Genomic DNA, 13,354 nt, shown 5'->3' with positions numbered 1-13,354 from the left:
CCTGAAAAATGTATGCCCTCAACGGACGCTGTTTGGCCATGGTCCAAAGTAATCCGCGTCCACGGTCAAACAAGTTTTTACCGGTCAGCCAGACGAGACGAATTTCGTTTTCCCAACTGAAGACGTTTTCGCGATACGTCGCGAGAACCCTAACACTGCTGAGTGCCGGCACTACGCGGCAGGAGTTAGACTTTTCGTTTGTAGGGTGCCAAACTTTTTCTGCGCGGTGTTATACGTCTCTATATCCGAGGGATTACCGTTTCGCTTGTTCGAAGTCAGTATCGTTGAAATTTCAAGCTAGCTGGGTAATGTGACCCGTGTAAGCTTCTTCTTAAAAGCACTCGATTATTAACACATTCGCGACCACTGACGTGAATTCACGCCACTTGAAATTCTATTCCTTGATATTTGAAAATACATTTTGTAATTTTTATCTTCGCCCAAACGATACAAATTTGCGATGTCCAACTTCAGAATTTTATTATTTTCGTCACATCTCGGTATTGTTATAGAAACGTAAAATATCCGCCGGTGCGTTAAGAATGATTTTATCACAATTTTTAGGGACATCCGCTGTAAAAGAGAAGTGATTTTATTCATGAATTATTTTGCTCCCCCTTCTTTTAAATAGAGAGATATATTTATTTGTAGTTGACCTCGGTAGCGTTACAGTAATTAGTAGAGAATACGATACATCATCGAAAATTAATGCAACTTATTAAAACATTTTAAATAAAAATTCTATCCATTCGCTGCTTTAATTACTCTACATCAAACTCCAATACCTCTGGGTAGTACTAATAAGTTACGTCGATGCATTAACCGATACTAAATATGATTCTGAAGTTTCCTTCAGAAAAATTAAACTAATTCTTCATCGAAGATTAACGTAGGTCGTTAAAACAATGAAAACAAAGACGAGACTTTCGCTCAGAAACACTACATCTATATCTTCCTGGGTAGGATTAGCACGTTGCATCGATGGATTAACGATACCGAAGACCATCTGGAGCACCTGCTACAAAGTATAGACGACTGCAGCAATGTAATACTGTTATTCTGTCGTTGATAAGCCCTGCTAGGTACTATAGAGAGAAAGAGATCAGTTCTAGGAGAAATTGAGAGTCGTATTCGGTTGGACAGTTTGGTCAGCCTTCGTAAGGACTGCAGTGTCCTACTCGACACTGTCCACAATCTACTTATCGGGTGGTACGACAGTCCCCTTAATCCGAAACTGATCCTTGTTTCTCCTTGGGATAGATACCAGTGTCCTGCAGGAATCTTCGACAATATTGAATCTCTTGGGCAAATTTTCAAGAAGCGAATATCCAGAGAAGATTTCATAGATCGGAAGTGATACATTTATACTCAGAATTGGACATTGAAGTCATGTGACGTTCCATTTAAAGAACGCAGTTGTTAGATTTAAGACGAATTTCTCCGTCGTCTAATTACTTATAGCTCCTTGCATTAGGCATACCAAGCATAAAGGGTTTTCCAAGAGGAGCTTCAGGATTTTGGTTGTTAATAAAACACGAGTGGTATGAAATGTATCCGATTGTTTTATTCCGAATGAGAGTACACATGATTACAATTGAACATGAAATATGATGTCTTATTAATGAACATAATTTCAAAGCCACTTTTGGAAAACCCTTTATTTACCTTTTATCATCCAACATTTACACAAATCTGTCTTACAGGCGACGCTGTCGATTGGGCAAACAGTTTAACGAGAAGATCCTTCAAGAAACAGTCTCGAGCTTGTATACTGCCAAAGATATAAACTACCATGATCGATGATCGAATTTCTCTTCGTCCCTATGCTACTCTATGGAATGTAATTTATGAAACAGATAGTGCCACAGTTGGCCTTTTAGGAAGGAACAAACGCGATACACGAAGAACTTCATCAGGAAAAAATGTTTATCCTGTGTACATCACTTCAGGAATACACAATATGGATAAGCTACGATAAATGTACAATTATGATAAAACGAGATAAAGTTTCTAGGCCCAGATAATGTAAAATGAAGAGAAGATAAATAATAGAAGAATAGTATACTACGAGGAAGAAATTCGAGATAAGAAAGAGCATAGAAAAATGAAGGATAAATGTTAAAAGAACGAACCATGCTTACATTTACAGAGAAGATGGATTAGAAGATGCATCTTCCTGTATATCGTTAATTCCTCCTACAAAGTTTTGATCGGTAACGAAGTAACTTTCCCAGATAAATTCTGATCCAGAGAAACACTGAACGTAAACGTGCCTAAAATCTTTCCAGCTGGCCGGCGTAGCTTCCGTTTTTCGGAAGCAGCGCACCGTTCTGTAAAGAAGCCGAAGATGCAACGCGGTAGGTTCCCAAGCCACGGGGCCAACGAGTCGTGGAAATGCGGCGAGGAAAGCAGGAGGAAAGATAAACAAAAGCGAGCAAAAGAGATAATTACTCGTATTCGGGCAGGTATCGATTTCTCGCGAGCCGTTCCTCCTCTTGCTGTCTGTACTGCGAAGCCAGACGATGGTCGCTTTTGCTTCTCATGAGGCCTGGCGATCCTCCGGGTGGCGCTAGGCTGCTCGAGCTACCCAGCAATCCTCCGCTTCCGGTCTCCGGCTTAATATTCAGCTCGCCGTAACCCGCTACGTGAAGGACCAGCTGGTTCGGATCGTGGGCCATCACGAATCGCACACGCCGACTGTAATCCCCAGCTTCGTACTCGAAGTTCCTGCAAAACGATCCAAAATTAATGATTCGATTTCGTCCCCATTAGGAAATTAGAATTGTTGGTCGATGACGCAAATCATCCGCTCGGAATCAATATTCGTGGTGTCGCTTACAAAAATATTTTTCAGTCTTTTTGTTTCTTTTTTTTCTTTCTGTTAGATAAATCTTTCGAATTTTATCTATTCTTTTAGATTTGTTTGGTTGTTCCATATGAAGAGTCTCAAGCAGCACGTTGAGAAATTAATGAAAATATCGACTTCCCTTGGATGGTAGAGGGAGTCCAATCTCTTAGAGCGAGACAAATTTTTTGGAAGTAATTGAAGTCAGATGTAAATTAAAATTATAGTATTAGAATTATTTAAAATTGGAAGGTAGTAGTTTTCGCTCCAGACTGAGCCACTTTAAATTGAATGCGAATTATATGTATACCTGTATACATACTTCTAGGAAAGATCCGCAATAAAATCCTTCCAAAGGACATTTCGCAATTTATTATACAATAGACTATACATTATATTCAACGACCAAACTTGATACTCCAAACTGAGCTTCCTTATCTTTTATTTAGATAATAATTCTGCCCGCCGAAGCCCTCGGAGAATCGAAAGGCGGTTCTCAATTTCGCGAAAAGTCACGATCAGTGGAGGATTTACGACGTCGCGCGGTCGCCCTTCGCGACTCTCCATCAATTCGTAACGATCTGTAAAATTGCCAGTTTAAAAATGGAAACGACGAGTTGTAGCGTTCGAGGAACTCGCGAACTTGGATGAAAAATGGTTACGACGATAAGCAATTATTTTCTTTGGGGCAGTAGGGTCTTTTAAGACGCCCGCGGAACTTCTGCTATTATCTCTTGGGCAATATTCTTTTGCGAGCTTCTTTTCCCGATTGTGTCTATTCAGAAAATAATAAATACTCTTCTTACAGCTCGAAAGAAGCGACCAGCTGATGCTAAAGTTCGCCCACGTATGCAGAAGCGGGGAGCAGAATGAATTGGATGGTAAATGGAGAAAAATTAAACGATGAAAGAAGAGATAGAAGCTGGCGTGCAGGAGTGATTTATCGCTCGTTGTCCGAATTATGATTTGTGTCCTGCGTAACGGGGGTGCCTTTATTTTCCAGGAATTTATGGGAAGTCGAGTGTCTACTGTGAAATGCTGATTGCCTCGTGCATGCTTTGATTTGAAAAATACAATAGTAGTGATATAAAAGATGTAATTTAAATATAAATTTAAATAAAATATAATACATTTATTTTAGGATACTTGTTAGTCCTACCAGGCAAATAACAAATATTTTCAATTATTGACACGTTTAATGGCTTCGTGGACTTTTGATAAATTACGCAAACGAATATAAGAAAAATTAGGTATTGCAAATCACATGCATGGGTCTAATTTTTCTTTTTTCTCTTTTATATTAAGTTACAATTTGCCGACGACGATAGAAAGCAAGATAAAGAATAACGTCGGCGTGAAATATTTGAAAGGGTTCGTAGAGCTCTGTTTTTCTTTTGGAATAAAATTTTACTTCCATAGCTTGTCGAACTCGAAAGTGTCCCAAACTTCAAGGGTCGTGGGATTTCGCGTCGTTCGTTCAAATGTTAAACGAAAGAAAAATTTAATGACGCGTGCTATCTTCACCGAGCTCCAATATGAGGCCGCGATTCATGTCGGCATTGAACTTGACGCTCGATAAAGCAAGAAAAGCGAAATACGCGTCTAGGAAATTGCCTTTCCACGGATAAAGCTCGCCGTATTTCGTATTCAAGGCGGATCGTTATTCCCCGCAGAGTCTGCAACGATTTTTCGAGAGATCGGGATTTCCTCGTGATTTTAGAGCCGTTCAGGATCGAGGAGAGAAAACGAAGTCTGAAAGCTTTCCTTTTAATTTTCTCTGATTCGCCCGATTAAAGTCTCGAAATTACTTTTCAGGGCGACTCTCGTTACGATTCGACGCGACGTCGCCTCGACTGCACGGTTCGCAAGAAAAATCTGAAATTTCCATTCGCATTAAATCCCGCTCGAGTCGCGTTAAGCGGAATATCCTTAAACGAAGCGCGTGGGTAGCGAGGGAGTATCGTTCTTTTAAGTCGATAAATTTTAATCTCAATCTCCGTAAAACCGACCGCTGGTCCCGTAAGAGTACTTTGCGAACGTTTGGAAAGATAACAGGTATCGCGAAGAAATTTGTTTCCATACTGGAGCCATAACGGCTTCTTACTGAAGGGCGGCATTAGAAAATAAAGGATTATGTTCTTCGGCTCGGAGGATTATATTCATCCCCCCGTAATCGTAATCCCGACAGGAACATATTTCTTTATTTATTTTAAAGGAGGGTCCTTCGTGCGCGGTACTTTTTAAACTTTTTTCAACCGCGACACGTTCCGATAATGCGAAATTATTATCCATTCACTTGTATGGAGCTTATGGAGTTTAGAGACAGAAGATAGTAGATAGAAGACCAAAATATTTGCTTCTTTTACTATAGTCCATAATACTTAAATTTGTTGTAAACTGAGACTTTACGAAACATAAGATATGATATTGTATTGTCGAATATGATTTTAAAAAAGAGCTATCATCCTAGCCATTATAAAGTTAGAAATTTAGAACAAACAAAAATTCTTTTAACCTATTCGCTGCCAACTACGAGATGCCTCCGTAGTTCTAATTGATTTGCAATTATTCAAGGGATAAGTTTATAGCCGCTTCAGTCACGAATTATTGCAAAAGAAGATCGTAAATTTTATTTTTAAAACGGCAAATTTAATATCTTTTTATTATCAAAATGGTAACTAGATTACACATCTGTATTAAATCTTGGCGCCCAAGGCAAAACGCTTTGAATTTGCCTGGCAGTGAATGGGTTAATATTTATACATTGTACATGACAGAGATTTCTAGGACTACTGTATTCAAATTCGTACTTTATCAAATATATCTTTATAAACTACCTATCATTCTGGTCATTATAAAGTTAAAAACATTGGCTATCCTCTGTCATACGATCCAAAAAAAAAAAAAAAATTCTTTACAAATTTGTTTCTTCTACCACATTTTATAATATTCATATTTTTACTATAACGAAGCTTGAGAAGGCTATCTTAATTTTGAATGTACATACTTTTAAAAGGAAGCCAACGTTCGAATGGCCTCGGTGTCGGGAAAGTTTTGAGAAACGCTGTGATACGAACACGCGTGGAAAAAGCTGATGGGTTATAGGCGACAAACCTGATGAATTCCACGGTGCGCAGGAAGAGCTCCTTTGTGTCGAGGAGCTCCGAATCGTCCCACGGCACGTTCTCATTGATGTGAGCCTCCGCCAGATCGCAGTTGCTCTGGATATTCGCGATTTCCAATTCGAGATTCTCTTTGAGCTGAATCAGACCCCTGAGCTCGGTGCTCAGGTATCGATCGACCTCGTTACGCAGATGTTCCGTACGGTCTTTCAAAGCCTTGCTCAGCCTCCGATAAATTTCGTCCACCTCTTCCGCGACCGAGGCGCAGTTTGTTTGCAGACCTAGGGTGTTTTTCTCCACCAGAGCCAGCGCGTCCTGCAACCTGTGCAACCCTCTGCGAATCTGAAAAGAGGATTATGATCGGATCGATGAGAATCCCCCGTAAAAGTTCGTATAATTTATTTCTCGGCTTAATCGAATCTCGGGCTGTTTTTACTTTCCACACGGTGGGGAATATCGTGGTTTATCGAGGGTTCGCGGAAAATTTGTCTAAGGAAAATGTGTATTTTCAAGGCACTGATTATGACCCAACTATTTAAATAGGTATGTATATATTTATTTTTAGACTTAATCATATAGTTAGACTGTTCAAATATTAATTTTTATATGTGATAGTTGGCTAAAATTTTTTGTTTATTTTTTGTATAATAGACAGAGGTATCCCGATCACGAGAACTTTTCTTTCTCGTTCATTCTAGAATCGAGAGATCTCGGTTTCCGGTTTGTTTAAAAATGGAATTCGCATCGTTAAAGGGAAGAGTTTGTTTTGCGTGCATTAGGGGGGCGAACAAATATACCGGCAGTTATTTTGGGATTGCACGTACACAGACGCGTAGTAATACCGCGATTATGTTGACCCCAATTTATAGTATTCATCCGGCATGAATCGTGTCGTTCGATTCGCGGGATTGGTCGACTGCTTCCATCGCTGGAAATCCCAGCTTTCGTCAATTGTACCATATTATTTCGTTCAAACTCTGGGGAATTAGGATTGTAACTCTACTTTAAACAAATTCAATTTTCTACTTCTACGATCTGTGTTAATAACCCATTCGAGTAACCGATGGAACTGATTCGAAAAGAATAATATTGGCGGCGCTTTAAACTGAAAAATCAGTTTCGCGCTTGTTTGTCACACCGTCATCGTGGTTGACTTAACCTACAACTTTAAACCTCAAATATGTAGCCACGCTCGTAAATTTTTCACCGTAAATCCCCCGAGAACCGTTCAGATCCCTGATTCGTATTCCCTCAAATATTGATCAACATGTTGCACGACTCTCGAACCGTTTAAGTTAAAAATGAAGTGAGGAATCCTTTGAGTCGTTCGTCGTATCGTTTCCTCGTGGATACCGAATGACAGCGTTGGTCTCTGTTGCAGGAGTTTTCCGGTGAAATTCGTGGACGGTTTCCTGAAATTGCATAATCAGTACCGAGCCAATCACACGTCCCCTCCAGTCGCGATCGTCGAAGAGGTACGCGTTTAATGATTAACATTTTCGAGTTGTTTGTTTATTCTGCAGAATTTTATGAAATATTGCAGTATTAATAGCAGTGGTGTATTAGTAACGTTCATTACTAAATTCAATCAAAAGGGACGTACTATTTCCCCGTGTTAAATTATTCAGCTCGATGAGCTGGCAGCAGGACTTCGTCGATGGGTTCTCTAATATTTAAATGAGCTTGGGTACAGTAGTACAGCTTGAAATGTTGTAACCAGTAATATGTAGCCTCGAGTGATTGTAGTTAATAACGTATCAGATATTTAAGATTAAATTTCCAAGTATTTATATGCTGTAATATAAGAACTGTCTGCAACAGTGACAGTGTGTTTTAGTTGATAGATCAGGGTTATTTAAATGTTGTAACTATAGTTGAAATTTAAAAAAATTCTTGTATATTTATTGCCCCTGAAACTATGTACTTTTGGAAGAAACATTGGTTTCCTTTTGAGTAGATAATACAAAACATTCTTTAGATAAAAGAGGATGGTTTGTTGGTACTGTAGAACACTCTGTTGATAAATAATTACCAACAGAGCGCACTACACTATCGACAGCACACTCTACCTAGCCAAACGAGTTAATTTTCCTCATTCAAGATGAATTTCATTCCGTAATAAATATTAAAAATGAAACGCTGCTTTGATTTTCAGTTGAACGAGTACGCCCAAGAATGGGCGGACATATTGGCAAAAAAAGGCACCCTGGCGTACAGATCAGACCCCGACTACGGCGAAAATGTGTACGTAAGCTTCTGGAGAGACGTGCCAGAGGATATAAAGCCACGAGATCCCATAGAATTTTGGTTAGTCCTCGCAGAAAACACTGAAAACCTTTTACCACGATACCGTTTGTCATTTCATTCAGGTGCATTCACCGATTAAATTTGAATTTCAAATGACTCGGCTACGATTCGTGCTATTTGCAGTCATTGATAAAATTATACGAGCCAACGAAGATAAGAAAGATTTCTTGGAATATATTAAACAACTTTCTTTTTTCTTTAGTGGTTCGAATCATCTGATCGTCTACTGTACTTGGTTCTCAGGTACCAAGAGGGGAAATACTTCAAATACGGGGAACCGACGGTGAAAAATTTAGAAGACGTGCGTCACTTCACACAACTGGTATGGAAAGGAACGACATCGATCGGCCTTGGAATGGCCACTGGTGATGACGGAAAAATTTATCTGGTTTGCAATTACCAACCACCTGGAAACATTGACGGTGAATTCGCGGAGAACGTGTTACCAGTGGAGGAGGTAAATGCTTCGCCTAATACTTTCCATTAATGATAATAACGATAACTGAAGACGTAATCACGAAGTAATGACCTCTTAATAATAATAACATCTCCTTGAAACGCAACAAGTCGTTGGCTGTCGATGTATAGATACCAGACTCTGGTCTGCCTCAAATACGATTGCGTGAAAGTTTATCCGTGGTCCCCGAAAATAGACACGAATCAGCCTCCTTCTTAGTGCACCTATGTATATCCCAATTTACAAGATCGGTTCCTTGGAATATCGTGTAACAATCGTGACTTTTTGTACGAAACTAGTCACGTGGTCAATTAACGTTAATTAGGTCAATACGAAATAAAAATGAAACGTAAGTGAAAGGCTAAAAGTATCAGTTCGTTCATGAAGTAACAAAAGATTTTTCAAACGGAGCTTCGGGATTTTGTCCTTCTACCTAAATGCTGGAACTGAAAATCCTATAAATAGGCCCACATGGATAATTAAAATAAAATATCGGAAATATCCCAACACCATTTCCGTTTTCCCAAAAAACAAAATTCTAATGCTACCTTAAAATACTCGTAACTCATAGTACTTGACGTTTTCAAATCCAGGTTTTGGGTCCTCTGCAATATCATTACATTTTCTATTTTTTTTTTTTTTTTTTTGTACTATATAAAGTTTTCAGTATTAACAAAACTCTCCTCGAATCGTACTTAAAATATCATTATCACCGTATCGTACGCAAGCATAAAATTAAAAGTACAAAGTGTAATTACGGAAACCGACATCTCGCGTGAAAGAGTTCAATAGTAGGAAGAGTAGTCTCGAGATAAAGCATTTCTCTCTGAGAGAAGATATTGCAGTCGAATACACAGTGCTCCTTGAATCAAGAGAAACGATTTCACGGTGGAACACCCTCGAGCTCTATGCTTCCTTCGTTCAATATCGGCGCTAATTCCCGATTCAGATATCCAAACGATTAAAAAAAAAAAAAGCGTCACAGATCGGAAGAATTTCAATCGAAGTGTAATCCCCGAGATGGCGTTCGCGGAGATTAAAAACATCCTTGGATCGTCGATTCGCGGCCGATCGGGCGCTATCTGGGCGCCCGAGGGAGTCTGGAAGGAACGAAGTTGATTTACCCTCCCAGGGATCGGGTGTAAATCCTCTGCGCTGTTTCCAGAAATACGCCTAATCCCCGATTTACACGATATTCTTTTTTTAAAGCGATTTCGCGGTCACTCGAACTTCCAAAAATACGAAATGTTAAAAACAAAATTTCTGCTCCGCGCCATGTTTCTATCATCGTTTCTTGGTAATACGCGTTTGTGGATTTTGGCGCTGAACCTGAAAAGTTCCTTCTTTTTATGCAGATTAGGGCAGAAAATATTTTCCAGTGAAAATGTAAACGATGTACTGTTTCAGCTACTTGGTGATTTTTTTTTTTAATTTCTAGTTCAATAGTTAGTGACGAGTGACAGCAGTGGTTCGATTGTTGATAGTTCTCCCTCTGAATACAATAAATTTATTTCATTCCACTATTCAAACAACAAATAATTTCAAACGTTGAACATTTTCACCTTAAATATTCCAAATAAATACAAGAAAAAGTTTACTGCCCTTCGTAATCGTTTCTCAGCTTCCACGTGATAAGAAATAACCTATTCTTAACGTTTTATTCACCGGAATGAAATTTCCACCAAGAATAAAAATAAACAATTCTGCCCTTTTTTCAGTCACGACTGCGTTTCATCGACACGTAAAATAACACGAAAGTTGTTTGCCACGTATTCCAATTGTTTTCCAGCCAGCACACGATAAGAAAGGGACGATGATCCCCGACAGACTAATATTTCCACAAAAACAAAAAAACAAAAAAGGAAGAATCAAGGTTTTAAGCTTTCCTCGTCGCGAATTCCGTCGTTCAGGGAGTAAGGTATTCAAAGAGGATTCCTGCGAACGTTCGCACGGTAGCATGGTCCACCTACCTGGGAATTGATGCGCGTAATCTCACGCCTGAGGATGTCCATGTGAGCGTCCTTGCACTCGGGGCAGCATTTTTTCTCGCAGTGCACACAGAGGGAGCAGTAGCTTTTCTCTGAACAAACGCCGCACCGTTCCATTGTCTGGCCGCTGGTAGGGTCTGGCAGCTCTCCTGTGATCTCGATGTGCAATTCCAGGAATCGTTGCAGGGTCACGTTGGTCGGGAACGCCTGCACACCCTGCAGGACAACACGACGCACGTTAGAGAATCGCGAACGTTCGATTGAATAACCACGGTTCCACGCGAAAATGAAACGAAAGGAATTTCCAATAAGGGTGTGTGTACATATACCCCTTTGGACTCGTAAAAGAATAGTACCAGCTCTTACTTCAAATTGAATTTGGGTAAAATATGTAAAAATCGTGGTAGTTATTTATTAAAGTGTTATCATGAAAGTAAGAGTTGTTGGATTCCTTAGTAAATATACGAAGATTCTATTTATATTTGTGTGGAATTCTTCCATTCGAGTGTTAATTTAACTTTTCTATTTGACATTCCCTGTTTATTTCAAAGTTTCAGGTATTTTACGTGTGCTCTCTTTAAAATGCAAGATACAGAAACTACATATATGTATTTTTGATCGTAACTAAAAATAATAATTGCACCTGAGTACAGGTACGAAGAGATGAAAATAATGATTTGACCTAACGCCATAACTTGAAAATCAGCACGTGGCCAATCGCAAGAACGATCGCGTTTCTTAGAGGGGAGGGGTGGAAGAAACTAAGACAAATGTTTCACGAGGAAGCGTCGCGTCACGAAACCCGAAACTTCATCCAATTTCATGAGGGATACCCTGTCTGCGCAGATTCGCTGTTGAATAAAGATGAGGCTGCGTATTACACTCGGTTAAGTAAAACCGTGTTCGGGTATGCTTAATTCGAAGAGCACGTGTGCCATCTGTTCGTGCATTTCCATTGTTCTTCGTTCGTGGATTCGGGTTGATTTTGATATCGAATGTCGCCGAGTTTATCCAGCTAACCGATTTCCATTTGTGAAATTAATCGTGAGATTCGCGATTGAACGGGAATCGGAGGTTAACGCGGCGAGTCTTCGCCGTAATGCTGCGAAATGATACGATTGGAATGTCGTGCCAAATGATTCGAGGGTTATGGAATTGTAAATTATTGACGATTGAAGATTGTATCAGATTCATTTTCTGTAAATTGATACATAGTGAATCGCGTGTTTTGGTGAAAGAATTCTAAGTTAATTCTGAGCATAACTGTTCCGTGGAACATTCGACTAGAATAAAATACAAGTTATTATAGAAGTTAAATAATTGTAAAGGATCACGATATAATGAATAGTATTCGGTGCATGAAATTGGTCTAAATTTTTTGTATACAATGAAGTATCGAGTGTATTATGTTTTATGTTTGTAATTCTACAAACCAAACGATATAATTTTAACCATGTGCAGAAATCACGATATAAAATATATCGAAGGAACATAGTTATTGTTAATCAGGCAACTAAACAAGTCGCACAGAAAAAACAATCGAATAGTAAGAAATTTCCAGGTAAATAAAATTGTTACCCGATAAAATTGACCTTGTGATTTTGGAACTCTAAGAATCACCGGGTCAACCTGTCCTGGGAGCAATCGTAGAATTGCTTTTGTTCTATTAGAGTGAAGCGAATCGTGAAAACTTGCGACGTTCGAGGACGTCGGGCGCAGAAGAGTCCTTAAATAAGCGATATCGGCGGGAACTGGATGTTCGCGACAGTTGCCTCTAATGGGAGGAAAACTTCTGCCGTTAACGATTTCGGAATCGGTTACCCACCTGGTAAGGTATACGATGTTCCGCGCGGCATTCTGGACATTTGACCTGTCGCCGCACGTAGTCAACGAGGCCATCCATGCAGGGTTCCATGCAAAAGCTGTGCTGGCATGGCAAAAGCTTCGGGTTTCTGTACCGGTCCAGGCATATAGCGCACGTCAGCAGTTGCTCGAACTGCTCCATGCCTGTAACACACGTGAGAAACACTTGTTAGAAGAGTAACAGATAAATAACAGAGATAAAAGTTTGTGTACTCGATCAGCAAAATAAATATATTCGAAGAAAGAGGAGGATTTCCATTTCAAACGGAAATTGAGATTTCCGTATCCTACACTAAAGAGTTCCAAAAGAGACGTTAGAATTTTGGTCTTTTAATAGTATAATCATGTCTGCTTCCATTTACAATAAAAAAGAGTTGAATATATAACAAAATCCTGAACCCTTACTTGAAAAATTTGTTGTAATATATAAAGCTGGTGTTGTGAATATATTATAATGAATTAATTGTACACTTATTTCCCGATCCACATGAATTTTCTAGATTCAATATTAGTGTTAACCCTTTCCACTCGAGAGGTGACTCTCAGTCACCATTAGGTTTCACGCAACAAATCTACAATACCTGATGTTTCTTTAGGTTTAATTTCTTTGGAGCTCGACGTATCGATAAAATGATTGTCGGTGAGATAAAGATGACCTTGTTCTAAAATCTCGATACCTTAGAACTCAATAGAATGTTAAGAAACATCTCGAGTTGCTGGTAGATACCATAAAAAAAGACCTCGAGTACAAAGGGTTAATAAACGAATGGTA

General features: G+C 39.3%; 1 protein-coding gene across 8 annotated transcripts in view; it reads right to left on the bottom strand.

Annotated features, from left to right (window-relative positions):
- The window catches only part of LOC128878018 (RING finger protein nhl-1), an 88,778-nt gene that overhangs the window by 32,560 nt on the left and 42,864 nt on the right, over positions 1 to 13,354 (bottom strand). For all 8 annotated transcript variants that reach the window (XM_054125789.1, XM_054125790.1, XM_054125785.1 and 5 more), the window contains 4 exons: positions 12,545 to 12,726; positions 10,702 to 10,935; positions 5,960 to 6,309; positions 2,452 to 2,727 (listed from right to left, as the gene is read on the bottom strand). In XM_054125789.1, coding sequence (XP_053981764.1) covers positions 2,452 to 2,727; positions 5,960 to 6,309; positions 10,702 to 10,935; positions 12,545 to 12,724 — 1,040 coding nt within the window. In that variant the 5' untranslated portion in view covers positions 12,725 to 12,726. The remainder of the gene's footprint in view (positions 1 to 2,451; positions 2,728 to 5,959; positions 6,310 to 10,701; positions 10,936 to 12,544; positions 12,727 to 13,354) is intronic.

The sequence above is a fragment of the Hylaeus volcanicus genome, chromosome 6 (assembly GCF_026283585.1).
Source record: "Hylaeus volcanicus isolate JK05 chromosome 6, UHH_iyHylVolc1.0_haploid, whole genome shotgun sequence".
Lineage (NCBI taxonomy): Eukaryota > Metazoa > Arthropoda > Insecta > Hymenoptera > Colletidae > Hylaeus > Hylaeus volcanicus.
Note: the sequence above shows the minus strand (reverse complement) of the source record. Positions and strands in the feature narration are given on the sequence as shown.